This window comes from Phoenix dactylifera, chromosome 3 (assembly GCF_051530095.1).
Source record: "Phoenix dactylifera cultivar Ajwa chromosome 3, Ajwa_hap1_PhDact_Kaust_v1.1, whole genome shotgun sequence".
In the NCBI taxonomy this organism is placed as follows: Eukaryota; Viridiplantae; Streptophyta; class Magnoliopsida; order Arecales; family Arecaceae; genus Phoenix; species Phoenix dactylifera.
The window spans coordinates 15,538,522-15,556,918 of record NC_143192.1 but is presented as its reverse complement, the minus strand read 5'-3'; the positions used below and the strand labels follow the sequence as shown (position 1 = coordinate 15,556,918).

Sequence of the window (18,397 nt, the reverse complement as noted above, 5' to 3'; positions counted from 1 at the left end):
CTGCTGTTTTTTGGCTGCAGCTTGAACGTAGTTCTGAATTTCCATTAGAATACTTCAAGCAAACACTGGAACAAAAGAGTATTATATATGTGAATGGGTCTTGTTTTTGGTCATGCTCTTTTCTTTCCTTGTCTGTTTGCTTCTTAACCATCTGGCCTTGTCACTTTAAGTTTTGAACAAGGTACATGCATTCACTGATTTCCTGACCCAATCATATTCATAATTTTGATGCTGGTAAATGCTGCATGCATTTTTTCCACATGCTCTAAATTTTGTTTTGTTGTTCTATGTTTTAGTGGGACATGATATGATATGACAAATAACCATCCCATAAGCAGTTCAACAATTCTGTGCATTACAGTTTGATCGTGTAGAGAATGCATTTCTTGCTTTCTTATCTCTATCAAGTCTCATGTGCAGCAAAGAGTCTTCTACAAGAACCAAAGAAATAAATAAAATAATGATAGTCTTTCGCAAATATATTTGTGATAGAAACTTGGAAGCCTCAAAGTCACCCCTACATCTCATCAACCTGTAGTCTTTTGAACAGAAGCAGCAAAATAAATGACCAGTGGCTATCTTTCTCAAATTTCACTCAAATCCAAACATGCCCAAAATGATGACATTCTTTCATTCATCAAAATTAAGAAAGCTTCTTATATATTTTAATGCATGTACACGTGCAGAATAACTTTTAAAAAAAGATCTGGAGCATATCTGACTTCTCTTTAGCAAGCAAGACCCAATGCAGCGGCTACGTATAATCTTATTTATACAAGAAAAATAAGCTTTTCTTGTAATTCCTCTTTCCAGATAAACTATTTCAGCCACATCCTTGCAGTTCTGGCAACCAATGCTAGTGAATATGAAAAGGTTTGTGTCGGGGCATGGATTAAAGTTGTTGGGTGTATTAACAAGCATAGAATCCCTCTCTTGCTTAATGCTCTCCTTATTTAGCATCATAATTACCAGCATCTAATCACATACCATCCAGAAAAGCATGCTATTGTTATTCTTGGTGCATGACTTCGAACTTCTTCAACAGTTCACAACTCGTCAGATAAAAAAGTGCAAAGTGAATCCTATCATAGCCAGCTGATTAACTAGGTGTTTGACCTTGAGATGTTTTATGATAATACCGATCTCACTAATAGATTAGAAACCTTGCATAATTCTTTTGAGGTTGGTGCTAAGAAAAAAATCTTTTTATCATTTGGTTTTTCCTGTTTACGTGAACGGTCGATGCAAACATATATGAGAAATTGTGTTATACGCATGGTGGCATGCACAAAAACCAGCAGGGGAAAATACAATCTCATGTATTGTGACTACATGTATTGTGTATGTAAATTCCATGCGTATGTGCGGTAATTATTGATCATGCTTGACTTGTAATGGATGTGTATGTAAATTGTTATGTAATATATGTGTATGTCTATACAAATTGTACATATTTATGTATGCTTTACAAAGTGCCTTATGATTATGGATGAAATCATGACTCATGATTGACAAAGTGTTTCATGCCTTTGTTGTTGCAATATAAAAGGAAAGAAATGCCTAAGAGCCAAAATATCCATGCCGGTCCATCATCCAAAGATAAGAAGAAAAACAAGGCTGTTTGGAATGGCAGATTGAGTTTCAGCATTATGATGAGGAGGAGGATCTACTCCCTCATCACTGTTTAGAGATTAACGAACCTCGGTAAGAATTGAATACATAGCAAAGTCAAACAATGAGTAACCATGAGATGGATGTTCTACGTGACCGTATCACTGCTCTTCTTATGACTTGTTGACTTATTTCTTTATGTAATTGTGCATGTAACACAGATTTTATGCTTCATATCTTCATATTTTATATTTGAGTAATCAAGAATGTTGCTTCTTACATTTCTGTTGCTATTAGAATCAAGAATGTAAAATAGTTCGGTGACCTTAATGCTTCATGCATATTTGAGAATCTGTTATGGACATGGTGGCATCAAATATATACTTGATATTTTGTTAAACTTGATGTCGCATGGATGTATTTTTGGGATTCAGCGATTAACTGAAACCAACTTATAGTATTTCATTGTGTATATGAAAAGCAAGAACAAAGAAAGCATTTGAAAGAAAAGAATCCTAAAATCTCATCTTTGCAAGCGGATTGTGTGCATTTGTATTATTTCCAAAAATTAGTCCATACAAAAAATTAGTCCAAAATTAATATGTAATAATATATTATTAATAATAGTGATAACTTTGTATCAGAATATTGTATTATAATTATTAACTAATATTGGATATGTTATATTATTATATTACATTACATTATATCATATCACATCATAACATATTATTATACTAGAAATATAATATGCTATTACATTATATCATAATAATGTTGTATTATATTATGTCACATTGTATTATAATAATAAATTACATTATATTACAATAATATATTACATTATATTACAATAATATATTACATTATATTATATTATAATAATATTATAAAATGTAATAATATATAAATTTATATTACATAATATTATAATGATATTATATTACATTACAATATTATATCACATTATATTATATTATATTATAATAATATAATATTATGTAATAATATTTAATATAATAATAATATGTAATATTACAATGTATTAATCTCTACTATACAATACTATGCAATGTCTTTTATTATCATCCTGTCATCCCAAAAGTAAGTACTTTTCTAATTTGGTTACCAAACACATGTTAAAGTTCTGCAGCACTTTAGAAATGTAATTGCCATACAGTAAATAGTTTTTCGTAAAAGCTCTACTTCCCAAAAGCTTTACTTCTCAAAAACTCTATTTCCAAAAGCTCCAAAAGCTCTACTACCAACAGCAATCTCAAATAGGGCCTAAGTAATCTGGTTGTTTATGAGCATAAAAAGTATATAAGTAATCAAAATCTACTTTCAATACATACACCACCTCCACTCAAAAAATAACTAGCATACTTAGCAGCAATCATTATGGACATACATACGCAATAATCATAATCAACTTTCACTACATATATCACATCTACTTGAACAATAAACTAATATACTTAGCAGCAATCATTATGGATTATACACACATACCTACAAATATATGTATTTTCACACACATATATACTAGTTATAGAACATAATCTAACGCATGTGAAAGAAAAAATAACTTAAAAATAATAATAATTGTTGAGGGAAAAATATGTCGCCACGCTTGGGTGAGCAGACCCCTCCGAGCAGGGGCCGATCGAGCAGACCCCTCCGAGCAGGGACCGACTGAGCAGACCCCTCCGAGCAGGGGCCGACCGAGCAAACCCCTCCGACCCGCGGGCAGTCGAGCCGACCCCCCTTCGGCCTGACGACACTCGGATAGCCCTACCAACCCTAGGACGTCTGACCTGCGCGCTGTGGTTACATCCTCCCGCAGCACGACCGAAAGACTACGTTTTGTCTTCGCCAACAACTAATGTGTATGAGTCCCGCGGACATCCGGTTCACTCAAACAATCAAAGCGCATGGCCCCTGCAGGCCCTCAGCCTACTCAACAATTAAAGCGTATGGCTTCCATCGCCTACGGACATCGAGCTTCTCACGACAAACCCGCATGACTATGAATGATGGCATGACTCCACGACGACTTGAGCTTCGGCCTAATCCCCTACAGCAATAGTATTGATTCACACGATCGAGCATTAATGTCCAATTGTACGATAACCCGACCCTCTCTATAAAAGGGGGAATTTCTCCACTTTAAAGGGGGGGCTGGTTTTTCGGCTCTCTCTCTCTCTCTTCCCCCATATTGACCCCTCACTGACTTAAGCATCGGAGGGCCGGCGCCGGACAGCCCGGCCACCGGCTTCTTGCAGGTCTCCGGGAGGACGTCGCCCGTCGACAAGCCGCCACCCGCCACTCAGGCAGCGGAGCCCCTCCCTTTCGGCCGACGGTCGCCCTCGGGTCCAATTTCCAGCAACAATAATAATGAATGCAAATTACAAATATTCACTGATTGATGAAAGGTAAATGCACATGAGCAAAAATTCATGACTCACATTATTAGATAATTTTCTATTAAACTAATAAAATTTACAAAAATAGGACACGATGTACAAAAAACCCTCATGCCAAATTCAAAATCTATCAAATAAAAATGGATTGGATTTAGAGAGATCATAACACGAAATGAATGATTCAATCTACATTTACTTAAATTTATATGCACCAATATTCCATGAGTCTAATACTCTTCTTATAAACAAGACACAAGTTGATCAGAACATAATTGAAAAAGAGTTTTCAGTTTCTTCTAAATAATGGGTTTCGACACAGTATCTCATACAAGGAACACTTGAATGGTAGGATACAAAGGTTCTTCATAAGGATAGCTAAGTGACATGTCATTGACTTGAATTCAGAATACTTGAATCTTGCTTAATTTAGCCAATTGCTCTCAACATAGTACCATGGTGGGATCATATTAATTTCTCACCCAAATTCATCCAGTAGATAATCTCTTGTATACTGGGGATCATGCAATCAAATATATCAGAAATGGGTAACCAATCAAAGGTGTAAGAACATTTTCCACCAATTGCTTGATTTTAAACAGTATCTCTTGAAAACTCTCATCATCCAGTGTCATAGAAGAGGTTTATTGAAAAAATATCGTTGGTTTCTTCTGTGAGTACTTGAGGGTAGTAAGAGGAGATGTGTAGCTGGGATAAAATTAATACAATAAATTCTAAAGCTAAGTTTAGGCACATGTCATGCATGTGTATGCCATGAGTTAGGAACTCATATACAAAAAAGCCAGTTGAACAAAGGATACATGTCAACTCTGCTCTCTCTTTTTGCATCAAGCTTGAAGAGGTTCTCAGAGGCTTAAGAAGGTCAAGAGAGTTGGAGTACTACTGGATGAGAGAGTGAGTTTTGCTACGACTATATGGATCTCACTTGTTAATAACTCCTAACAATTTTTCTGATCAATTACTAATGGTCGAATGAGTTATAAATGCCAGAAAAACTAATGAAAATTTTTGGAAAAATATTGGCATCATATTGTAGCTATTTTCCCTTTCACAAGAAGGCAAAGATGAAGTTTAGAATATGAAGAAATAGATTTTTTTTAAGCCTGGAGGCAAAAACATTGACCATATTGCTCTTAGCCAGAACATCTTCCTTTGAGATTTCTCTCTTCCTAGATATGTATAATTTTAAAAACACTACTTTTTGAGGAACAGTAAACACCGTTTTTTTATTGTGATTGTTTAGTCATCATTATTTTTACTATGTCAAAGAGATGGAATTTCAGTATCTGTAATCTCAAAAGACCTTTTTTTTCATCAATCGTCATTTTTTAATTGTATTTAAGGTATGTTTTAGGATGTTAGACAATAAGCTATCATATAGTAAGTTTGCTCGGAAAGAAAAAAATCTACCATAAAAATCTAAATTATAGAAATGTGTATCAGTGACAGCAGCTATAACTATATACATTACCTTAGCAAAACTTTAATAGTGGTTCACTATTGCAAAGACTCCACATGTTCGAGTTCTATCATAAGATTACTTAAAATCATAGTATGCTATGTGTGTGTGTGAGAGAGAGAGAGAGAGAACAAACGTGCGCGCGCGTGCGAGAGAGAGAGAGAGAGAGAGAGTAGTGGGTGGAGACAACTCACAGTAAGTACAATTTCAAAGCAAACTGGTTTTCCCATGATAAGTAGGACATGGCCACAGGAAGGAGTTGGGCTGTTCGGCATAAAAAGTTGTTTTCAATAATGAAGATTTCTGTCATGGCAAAGAGTATAAATAGGAAAAGAAGAAGAGATGGTGTACTGAAACGGTGATGTCCATGCTGAAAGGAGTATTTGGAGTAAGGAGTTTAAACAATGGTGAAGTAGATTGTGCTGCTGAGTGTCGACTGCCTGTTTTCTAGGAGTTTTTTGTAAGGGGGAAAGGATCAGGTAAGGGCTGGAGTATCCTAGTTATTTCCAGCCTCTCCATGGTGAGATGTGCGAGAATTTGACATATCTTCTACATTAATCATAAAGGTATTATGGAAGGAAAAAAGAATACATTTACTTTCTCTAAGGATATTCTAGGAGAGGGCTATTTTTGATAATAGAAAAGTTTTCACATCAAATATTGGAGAGAGAGAGAGAGAGAGAGAGAGAGAGAGATTTTCAATGTATACACATCAATACCCATTCATTATATGAGGCCTAGACAGTAGGGACTATATTGGATATGTATTATTTGGTAATTGCCTCACTGGAGAATTTTTTGCATTACCACATCTCAACAATAACCGCCCAAGATTTGCTGTATAGATTTATTTCCTTCTCAAAAATTACATTTGGTTTTCGATACATATATCTACAGTTGATACAGGCCAGAGAAATCCACAAGTACAATCTTGACAACAACTTTCATAGGTCTCAAAGTTCCATAGCTCAGTGGTTCAACAAGTGGATAAGAATAGAAAAGTTTCTCACGCCAAAGTATGAGGATGAAAATGGTTTTATCTTAATAAATAAAAAGGAATTAGTGCCACAAACTACATCAGGATCTCTTAATATAAATTCTCTAGAGTGAATATATTCACAACTGATATAGCAAGACTTTACAATACAAAAATAAAAATCACAAACCTCACGAACAGAAGATCCAGGGAATGCGTGTGAAGCAACAGCTGGATCAGCTGCAGCATAGAAGTACTCCAAGGTTTCCCAATATGCATCAACAGCATCTTGCTTTGAAAGGATGAAATCATGTCGAATTCTAGGACGAAGATCAACCTTGACATGTGAAGATCGGAGGGTTGTTGACCAAGGTTCTTCAATGTAAGGTTTAAGCTCCAAAGCATGTGTAAGGATAGCATGTGCAAGGGCAGTTGCATCTTTTGCAGATTCTTCTCTCACTAGTTGAATCAACTAGAAAATAGGGAGAAAAGCCTATTAGCTTTCCTGAAATGCTGTTAAAGTAGGTAATATAATATCAATGTCACAAAGGCACTAGGTACTAGGCTTCTTCATCCCTAGGCAACCCCCATAAAAATGAATATGCATCTGATTATATGCATACCAAGTGTAGGCATAGTAGCAAACAAAAATTTCCAGAAAGAAATTTCCAGCAAAATAAACAGCAAATTATCCACCAAGGCCACAAGAAAACTATCTGAGCGTCAAGCAGCAAGCGAAGGTTCCAATACTCTAAGATTTACTTGCACAAAGGAAATTTGGCAAGCAAGCACATAGATTTGACACGTTGAAGAGAAGAAAATCACTAAGGACTAACCAAAAAAACAACAGCCAGAGAGAGAGATTTAACAATGTGGATTAAGAAAAACAGAGGCAAGTGGTAAACTAGCATATTAGTAATATAGTACAAATCATAGAAACAGTAAAAGAGTGTGACTTATGCAAATAGAATTTAAATATAGTCAAAATATTATGATACAATTTCTCCATAAATAAGCGTAAAACTATCTTGTAAGAGATTGTGGATGACTCACTCCATATAGTTTGCAGAGTGGATATTAAATGAGTGAACAACCATATTACAACTGAATTCAATAAACTAACTGATAAGTCTACAGCCTTCAATCCAGAACACCAGCTTTTGAAGTTTTACAAAATAAAGTGTGGTGTTGTAGTTACTAACAAAAAATATTTAGATGCAAAGCCAGGATATTATATGCATAAAGAAAAGCACTAAAAATAAATTGTCTTGTGAAAGCCTTTGGGAGCAGTGTACGTGAAATTATTACCTTCAACCGAAGTAAAATATTAATTATACATGAGAGACGTCCAGTTGCCTGAGTATCCATCAGGTGTCTGTACTCCTGGACAGGAAGATCTGAAATCCTTAATCCAAGTCTGCATTTCTCTACCATGTTATCAATCTCTTTTGGAGACCCAACAATCTGTAAGAACAGTTCAAGCGGCATTGTCTTTACAGCTTCATCCAGAACAAACAACTGGCATGTGCTGTGAGGATTTTTTAGATCATACCCATATTTGTTAGAATTAAAAGCATTATCCCAATCAGGTAAATCACTCAAATAACCCCACAAAAATTTATGCAAAAGTTTTGCTCGGATCATCTTTGCAGGAACAAATCCGTTAGCACGTATAGCATCAAATATCACAGGTTTGTTCTCTGCACGATTTGATGGCTTCAAACTAGTTAGTGAAATGACAGATTTACCATTCTCTGATCTAGCTGACCCTTGTCCACGAACATGCTTGTCAAAATCTCTGTGTCTCTTATGAATTCGAGCCAAAATTTCTGATGATAAATTATCTACAGAAGGGTGCAAAATAACCTCTGTTAGACGAGTTCGACTGTAGTTTGTCACCCCAGGGATACTAACTTGAACACATTTACACAGCCCTTCTTGTTGAAGTTTATTCAGAATACGGGTCAGAGTTTTCCTATCCATCCTTGTGTGCTTATTCTTCTCGAATCCCTCAAGCCACCTATACAGCTCAGACATTAAAATGAACTTCTCTTTCTGCAGGGAAGCAAAGGCAGATTAGCATTCTACCCCCAAAAAAAGCAGATTAGCAGAAAAGCCTAAAATTATATAAAAGAAGTATTGACATTATGATATAGCTATCAATATGTATTTCTGTATTTTCTTACACAGGCCACTAAAAATAAGATAATATGATACTTATTAACTTAATCTGTCGTAAGCTAGAGTTGACATGCAAATGAAAATAAAAGAGTGTTTGGTATATCTTAGTTGGGCTTCACAAGAATAAAAACCAGATTTGCATATCCAACAAAGGAAATAAAATTGAAGCTTCTGGTCGAAGTACTGCCCAAAAAGATGAGTCTAAAACCACTTTGCGTCATTTCATGTGAGGAATAAATGTTGACCATATCTGTCACAGGGGTAGTAAAAAAGGAGGAAATGATATTTGTAATTGAGCTTCATATTCTGTATCAAACCAACTTGCAGAAACAACCAAAAAGAGAGCCAAAAAAAATATATAGAAGGTTTGTTAAGACTTGAAAATATTCTGGACCAATGCCTGTGTTTAAATATAAAAAGACTTCAAAAGGAAAAGATGTTGCAGATCCTAATCAGAATCTACTAGACAATGTTTATTGAGCAAAATAAATTCCCCTGGTTCTTTCAAGTTCCATGACAAGATTCATATTTCTCTCAAACCACAAAGTGACTAAACAAAGCATACATTGCAGATGGTTCTAATACGGAACAACATTCCAATATCTTTTTGTGACTAAGTCTTGCAAATTGTTCAAAGCCACACTAGGATGGATGGATGAATGGATGGATGGATTTAATAAAGGGGAGTTTACATATGGTTAGAATCCTAAACATTTCTACCAACTGGTAGGCAAAGCTAGATGAAGCAAAGGGCTCACATACTGTTTAAGCACCATGTAATGTAATAATAAGCATAAAGCATTATGATAATAGAAAGTAAGTGGCCAATAACCTTCAATCTTTTCAGTATCCTTTGTTCCCTCCTGTTGCCAACCAAAGTTGATGTAAGGCAAGGATACCTCTTTACTGCTTTCAGCTTGGACAAAATAGATGAAACTGAAACATGTTTATCTGATTGACGACCATTTAATCTGGGTGCCATACCATGCTTTGGATCATCACCTATGATTGAAATATCAAGGATTTGATTCTCACTCTCTGTGCCATGTTTAATTACCTGGGAATTCATGGTACATCCAGAACTGATGCTAGGTGGTTCTGATAAAACTGATCTACCATCAGTTTTCTCTGAGTGCAAAAACTCATCAGTGGAGTTAGTATCTTTAAATTGGACAGTTGAAGATGATTCAGCATATGGAAAAGAATCCCTTGTTTGAATAGAAATCTCAGGCTTATGAGAAAGCGCTTCGCAGTTGCCAGGATCAGCAATAGCTGAACAGTGAGGATAATTTCTGAATGTCCAAATGCGATAAAGTGGTGTCCTATCTCGAATCTCAGCCTCCCAAGGCATTTTAAACCTTCCACGCATAGCATTAACTCGGTTATATAATTTCTTAGCATTGAACCCAAGTCGTTTGCAAATCTGCATGTAGCAAAATATTTGAAGCATATTTTAGAAATGTTCAGTAATTCAAGAAGCAACAAGCATGTGAGTCAACTTGCATAATTACTTGATTCAGTGAACAAGCCAATCAATGAGCATAATTTCTATACTGATGAGAAAGCGCTTTCCTAGAAAAATAACTACTGTTGCAATAAGGAAACAGACAACTATTATTTAGATAAATGCATTACTACATAAAAAATAATGGAATTGGATATGATTAAGATTAGAACATTCAAAATCCTTTAATTAGTAAAGCTTCACATTTGTAAAAGAACCTGTCATTTCATGACTACACAACTAAGTATAAAATTAAATGAAGTGAAATGACTAAATTATTAAAACCATCATACAAGGAATATCTGCTAATACATCCTGCAATATTCACAAACTATTTACTAATACAAGCTAATTTTTGAACTTCTGATAAAAGCCATCAGAAGTACAATCTACAATAGTTTCCTCTATGACTGCAAATCTGCAATCATACCTCAAAAATGAGGAGCAAGCTTTTACACAATTTCATCGTCTCCAGATTTCAAAAGTAACAATTTCTTTCTGTGACTTCCAAATGAAGGCGACCCGAAACATTATGCTATAATCTGAGCAGGAAAAGGATATGAAATGTAAAGGTCGATCAATGTATTACAAAGTGGAAAGTGGATAGCCGGCACATAGCAGCCGGGGTGTTTCATAGCAGATATTGAATAGGTGCTGCAGGCCATTAAAACATTTTAATAGCTTTTCTTACTAATATCGAAAATTAATACTTTACATCATCTTCATGCCAAAAAAAAAGGAAAAAGGTCAAGGACAAAGCTATAAAACATCACAAAGCTAGCATCATAAGTTATATATAATAACTTATACCTTCATATATAAACATGAATTATTCTCCATAAACTATTCATATCACATGACCAGAAGACATATCACTAACAACTAACACATTAGTAAGCTTGGGCCAAGACCTTTTTCTAATGGCCATCTGCCATCTAAATGATCTACTAGCTCTTATGTATAAGAGAATCTCCCTTGAAATTTCATCTTGCAAATTTTGATCATTAAGACAGAATTTCAAAATGCACTCAATCAACCTTTTCCATAAATTATTTTCAAGTTTATTCTTATTGGCATGGAAGAATAGGGTTTCAAGAAGTACTGTAAAATGGCCCTATAAGTTTTGCATGCCATCTCGAATGAATAATTGCCCAAATTAGAAAGTACGTCTCATCTTCATTCAAATGTATCTCCCTCTTAGCACTCGTCAAACCACCCCATATATAACTCATGGCCATGCCTAAGCATTTCTACCAAGGGCTACCACAATTTCAAAGCAAATGACACATTATTCCAAAATTTAAAGCTCAGAACTAGGCCTTGGATCTTCTTTCCTTGATCTTTGTTATACCATTTCGAATTCTCTCAATCACTAACTCCATCCTCTTACTCATCATACTCTGCAAGCTCAAAAAGAATTAAGCAAATTGAATCTTTCCTGGTCTCACCAAATCCCTTTTATTCGTGAACTTTTTCATCATGCTAAGGCTGAAGGTATGCCCATATAAACTCACTTTGGCACATAGAGCTTGCTATAACCCAAAAGTGTAGTGGCTGCTATAGCAGCTTTTTACCTGCTATATCATGCAGTATAGACCAAAATGCTATAAGAGGCAACTACAGCACATAATATAGCAGTTTAGGTCCAAAACTGCTAAAGTGGCTGCTATGGCCAGTTTTTAAATCAATGATAAAGGCATGCAGATGATGATTAAATATGATCTTTTAGCCAAAGAATTGTATTTGTATACCCTCACCAATTATCCTGATTCCACAATCCCAAGCATTAGATGTTAATGAAAGCCCCCCTAGTCCCAACCAATAAAAGAACATAATAAGTTTCTCCAACACCATTACACCAAATAATCAATCTCCTCAAATGGATACCTAATGGTTAATATAGATCAAACCTTAGAAATCAGATCTAAAAAAAAGTGCTGATCTGGTTCTTTAGATAAAGCTCAAGAACAAAGAATAAAGGAAAGATTTTACCAAATCCATGATCATAGGTGCAACTCCTTAAGCTCCTGAGTGACTAAATCTAATCACAAAACTCACAACACAAGCAATATGGAAAACAATAATAAAATAGACTGAAATTTTATCAACTTGTCTTCAATTTGTTTAGGACAATCATACTCCAATATATATACATATATATATATATATTGGTGTATACATATATATACATATGTGTGTATATATATATGTGTGTGTGTGTGTGTGTATACTAGAAACACTAGTGGCTTTGATCATTACTAGCATGAAAACACTAAGGCAGTGCTCTTACTAGTATTTGCTTATCCATTTTCATCATGAGATATCACTTGGATACAAGAACACCAAATCATGCTTAACTTACGATCAATATAAAAGTTATAGAATTTTTAACAGTGATCTGTGTCATCAAGGTACAGAAATAGTTCGCCTACAAGAGTCCATGAACAGCTGCTATATATGTATTTGGCATTTATGATTTCTAAATGCCGCTCAAGTATGGCCTTCATTCTCCAAAAACCAGAGTGGACAAATACCATGCAAAATTTTAAGACCATTACATGGTACCCTTTTCCTGCGAGGTTGCCTTCCAACATTTCTCTCCTAAATTCATTTCAATACTAACTTGGCATCTTTTTAGAGTATGACTAATGGGAAAGACAGACCACTCTGCTAAAGAGAGGACTCCCAAATTTCTTACATAGCCTAGCCAATTTTCTAATGGAGTATAACAAACAATAATCAGGCACATCATTTAGTCTTTTAGTTCCTTATCTTAAACAACAATTTCTTAGCTATATACTCAGTTGAACTCCAGTTCAATTGTTCACTAATTATTCATTTATTTAGAAGTATTTATTTAGTCTTACATGACCGGTTTTACTCATGGTACAATACTACCGAAGATTGTTAATAGCACTGTCCCTTATACTACATCCAGAAGGGGAGGGTGAAGATAAGTGAAGGACTGCATCAAGTCTTTCAACTCCAATCTTCTTTGGAAACAAGTTATTACAAGGAATACAAGTGTTGTACATGAGAAATTTACAGATTAACCACCTTGAAAGATTCCAGCTCATCAGCCAATTCCTATGTCAATTCTACATTTGAATAACAGTATTAATCAGGCTTAAGGTAGCTTCTTGATCAGTAATTAGAGGCATTATGACTTTTATGAAAAGGTATCAATCAATCCAATTAGATATTAAAAATTCAAGTTGTAATAAAACCACATATTATATATCTTGGAAGAACAACCAAACATCACATGAAAACAACAAAACACCATCACAGCATGATAAACATAACAGCAGTTGAATACAGTATGACCACCAAATGTTTTCCCTAAAATGAGTATGTATGTCCAAATTTATGCAAATTCATAATTTTGACATTCTATAATTATATGTATCCCATTGTCCAACAAAATGGGTTTTCGTGCCCATGAAATTTTATTAGTAGTCAATCTGTACAAGACTGGAATGCAAGTCAGACCAAAGAATCAAAAATAAGCAACTTCAGTAACCATGTCAACTTCAGCACAAAAATTGAGAACCAGAACTTCACCAAAAAATTAATTGGCCATTGCAAATAGAGGTTGCTAGATACCTCAGCAATGGTTATTCCTTTTTGTCCTTCAGCATCCACCATATCGTATATACGATGTTCTATGGGAAGATCCACAAACTGATCGGTAATCTGGCCTCTTTTTCCATGTTTAACCAGGTGTTCAGAGTCAAAACTATCATACCCACTCATGCTTATTTTTGGCTGAAAATCTTTAGGATCAAATTTCTTTAATAAGCGTACACAGCTGACAACCTGCAAATAGTTTAAAGCAAGAACTATATGAACAGATGAAAAGACTACATTGACATAAGGATAGTAAACATTCAAGAAAGAAGGACTGACAGATATTTAATGGTTGTGAGCGAAAAGGAGAAGGTGCTGAGGAGCAAATGCAATAGAAAACCCAAAGTTAAGCAGCAGGTATGTCTTCAGAAGTTACAGAAAAAACATAACCAATAAGCCTCATGCCACACATCTGGATTTTTGATTGAGGTCTGATACTTGTTTGAGTAACTTCTACCATTCTTCCAAAATAGGGTTAAAATTCACCAATAATACAAGTTCAAGCAACTCCCTACCCCAGATCATATCAGGTGCTTGCTGCTTTTAAACTCATCACATCAGTCACATATCCAGCATTTTATACTTCTGTTCCTCAATCAAAAGATTCTACGAAATACTCTCAGCCTAATTATGAATATCTAAAACTTAAAAGTTTATTAAAGGATCTGAAATAACAGTAAGACATCTCAAAAGAAAAATCATATTCATAATTTTCCCCTTTTGTTTGGTAACATCCTCATCTATTACCCCAATCTTCTTTATAGAGAGCCAAGAAAACTTAGACATTTACTTGGAAATCTCTTTGTCAACAATTATCAGTAGAATCTCAGCATTGTAAATATTTATGCTTATATTGTATAGAATGTGCTGATTCAATAGTTTGATTAATAGCTCTTATCCTCCAAAAGTGTTTTGTGGCGATCATAATGCACTAGCACCAAAAAAAATAGTTATATATATTTGGAATTAGCCCTGCCTTTACATCAATAAGAATTTAAATTTCCTATAAGACAAATATTCATCAATAGTTCAGTGGAGTTCAGGTTAATAATGATGAAAGAGAAGAGCTTCCCTCATGTCAATAACTCTAATTTTTATTCTCAAACTGACCATATAAGCAAAATGATCGGATCAAATGAAGGTGTGGTAACATAGGCAGGCCAAACCCAAAGCTTGCAGAGTCAGGCCGTAATAAAATTGGTTGGTTCAAGCATAATCTATAGTTACAATTTGTGGAACATACCCTGTTGTTAACTTTTGCTTGAAATTCTTCAACAAGGTGAGCATCTTTCAATCTGTTCAAGGTCTGTTAGTGCATTCATGACAAACACAAGCCAGAATAAGTTTGAAACATCAAGAATGAAACTAAGACAAATTCAACATATACATAGATGCAGAATAAAAAAACTTACACTTCTCCATGCCCTGTGCCCAGGACTTTTCCTATAACCAAGAGCCAATTTGATATCTGATGCAACAAGAACCTAAAAGAAACCAATATTACATTTATTCAGTGTTCACAAGCATATTTTTGAGAATAGATATATACTACAATTATAGTTGACCTTCCCGCTTGCTTCTTCCAGTTTATCACAAATAGCTTTCATTTCTGGTAGATAGTCTTTTATGGATACATCATCATTCACACTGTCCCCAGGAGTTCCATCTCCTTTCAAAGTACTTCCATTTGCATTATCAAGACTTCCTAAAATACCTGGCTTTGTAATCACAATTTTTTGTTGAGAATTTGAATTCAAATTTCTTGCATAACGATGTAAGTGTAGTAGATTGGTGGTCACATGTTGCGTGTTTTTTGGCCCACTTTCTCCCTCATCTGCTAATTCTTTCGCCCTTAACATAGTCGATTGCCGAATAATCAGCTGCTGATATTCCAGGTTTCTCACAACATAAAAAAAATTATTCCCTTTAATCCCAAATTCTTTAGCAAGCTCAGTCTGAGTAACACCATTAGTCCTGCAGAGATCAAAATACATTAATGAGGATGTATCATAGCCAAAAGTAAATAAAGCAAGAAGCTTATGTCTTTCTTAAGAGTCAAACCACGTAGATGACATAGCAGGAGTCAAATAACAGCCAAAAGAAAGCATGCAACAATTTCTAAAGATCCTTGCAGCAGCCATAAACATAAGAAACCAGATATTCTCATGCAATGAAAATCTCTCTCTATTATTTCTAAACATCAAGTGGGATCTCGAAAGAATTATTTACAGCATTTCGAAGCAAAAAATAACTAGCTGTAGCGGTGCATTTTGTAGAATGAGAACGGAATATCCTATTAGGGCTTATGCTAACTTATAGAGTCCCGCAGAAGGATTGGCACAGTCATCGATCGAAATCAACTGTGCCCACATAACTCACAACAGAGATAAATTTTAAAACAAAAATTAGATTATTACTACCGTTCACCAATAGCAAGAGTTGAAAAGAGAGAAATTGAGAAACAAAAGAAACCTGGCAGCAGCGACCCGCTCGAGTGTGGCCCTCTGAATCTGAGAAATGTCATGGTTAGCAGCTTTGAGATCATAGATCCCCAAAAAACTATCCCTGAGGTGCTCCTCCGCGACTATCTTTACTCCCAGCTTCTCGGCTACCTCAAACGACTGGATGGAAGGATCCTGGGAGCCAATAGAAGAGCCATCGGCTTCGAAGCGAAGCCCAGGGTGGGCGAGGAGGCGATCCCATATGGCCTTCATGACGGGCTCGCAAGGATGGAGGCCGGCGGTGGAGAGGGCGTTCCGCAAGCTCGGCCACAGGTCGGGGAGGAGGATTCCGGCCGCGGCGCGGGCGCAGATCTCCTCCAACGCCGAGCAGATGATAGAATCCATGGAGATGAGAGCATTAGAGATGGTTGGGAGCGAGGGGGGAGGGGATCTAGGGCTTTAGCGTCCGTTTCCCAGAAGGTCGGGGTGAGGTCTTAGCGACGATTATGAAGTGTGGCAGGGGTTTTCGTGATTTGGGGAGCGGAGGGAGGGAGGACATCGTAGAGTGAAGTACCATGCCTAGGGCTGGAACTGGCTTCAGGCCGGCCCGGCGAGCTGAGTCGGGTGTTTGGGTCGGCCTTGGGCTCAAAGAAAGAATCCGATATCTGGCTGGAATTCGATCCCATCCATTCATTATAAAGATCAAAGCATCTTGGAAAAATTGTTAGGTAGACTCGGTCTACCAGCTTAATTGTAGATTGGGCCAATAATAACCCACCACATCAGCTAAAATTTCTATCAAATAAAATAATGATAAAAAAGCAACAAAAACTTTAATTCGCCCAACCGCATGGTTGCCTCTTCGACAAGCTCCTCACCATGAAGGAGCTCGTTTTCATGACCCACTGCTATGGCTCCAACTATGGCTTGGCTCTTCTAAAATATTGCCATTGCTTATACCACCTAGGGTTACAAAATCTACTGTGCCAACATCTTTGACCATGGGCGCTCTAACGGCATTCGCTGCTACCTAGGTGACATGGAATCTATCATTGTTGTCTCCCTCTTCTTCCTTTCCATTTGCTACAAGCATCCGTCCCTCCTAGCCTTCCTCTTCGACAAGTCCATGGGCAGCACGGCTACCCTCCTCATATACCTCCTTGGGGTCCTCAGTTGGAGGCACAATCAACTCGCCTCCCACTAGTTCTTGAGGTCTTCCCTTGATTTCTCTCTTTTTTCCTAGGGCCCCTCCTCGATCTTATCCTCTTCTAGCTCTCCATCTCCTTCCTTCAGCTCCCACTCCTCCTTCGTGACCTCCTCTGTGATCTCGGAGATTAGCAGTATGGAAGTAGAATTTGAGAAAAATGAAAAGGAATTGAAACCCTAGCATTAAAAAATCTGAGCTTTTGAAAGCCGAGCAGATTTTGAGGGGACAAGAATTTTTTGCCCCTTCTTTCAGGAACCCTAGAGGGTGGATAGTGATCGACGGGGAATTAGGAGAATAGTGGGAGGAAGCTAAGTTAATGCAATGCTAGATTATTAGTTTGGTCTACTGCTAAGCTGGTAGACTAGGTCGACCTAATAATTTCTCAGCATCTTGGGTCAATCATGCCAAGAATTTTAGGTCCATTCAGGTCGGGCCTAGGATTTTAGCCCAAATAAGCTTATTCGGATCAAGCCTGAGTAAGCTTCGAATGGGCTCAGACGCAGGCTCGACTTCGGCCACTCAAGCCAATATTTGATAAAAAGTTTGAGACTAAACTTAACATGAAGCCAAAAAAAAAAAAATCATGGCAGCTCCGACATGCATGTGGTCTCACCTACCATGGTCTAATTCTAACCCTAATTACTGCCATGTATGGTTGTAAGTAGGCTAATGTGAATATATGTTCATTAAATGCTACTTCTCCCACTATTTTACTCAGTAATTTGGTCCCCAAAAATTATGTTGGTAAGTGTTTCTTTTCCAAAGTTGGGTTTCTATTTTTTAATGGATAATGGAGGAAATAAGGCACTTCCCTATCTTTATTAAATTGAAAAGAATGTAAACAAAAAAGTATTTAAAAGAGGAATTATTTACTGAAGAGAAGGGCTTAATACCCCCATTGGGATGTTACTAGAGCTAAGTGAAAGATAGAGTTCCATTATTTC

At 36.3% G+C, this 18,397-nt stretch overlaps 1 protein-coding gene across 9 annotated transcripts in view; it reads right to left on the bottom strand.

Moving 5' to 3' along the window:
• The window catches only part of LOC103719131 (B-block binding subunit of TFIIIC), a 41,740-nt gene extending 24,859 nt beyond the window's left edge, over positions 1-16,881 (bottom strand). For 5 of the 9 annotated variants that reach the window (XM_008808217.6, XM_008808218.6, XM_088717864.2 and 2 more), the window contains exons 1-8: positions 16,278-16,881; positions 15,371-15,779; positions 15,218-15,289; positions 15,049-15,111; positions 13,782-13,994; positions 9,504-10,094; positions 7,799-8,545; positions 6,681-6,962 (exon numbers count right to left, since the gene is read on the bottom strand). In XM_008808217.6, coding sequence (XP_008806439.4) covers positions 6,681-6,962; positions 7,799-8,545; positions 9,504-10,094; positions 13,782-13,994; positions 15,049-15,111; positions 15,218-15,289; positions 15,371-15,779; positions 16,278-16,651 — 2,751 coding nt within the window. In that variant the 5' untranslated portion in view covers positions 16,652-16,881. The remainder of the gene's footprint in view (positions 1-6,680; positions 6,963-7,798; positions 8,546-9,503; positions 10,095-13,781; positions 13,995-15,048; positions 15,112-15,217; positions 15,290-15,370; positions 15,780-16,277) is intronic. The other 4 variants (XM_088717865.2, XM_088717866.2, XM_088717869.2 and 1 more) reach the window with 2 other exon arrangements.
• Between the last annotated feature and the right edge of the window lie 1,516 nt (positions 16,882-18,397).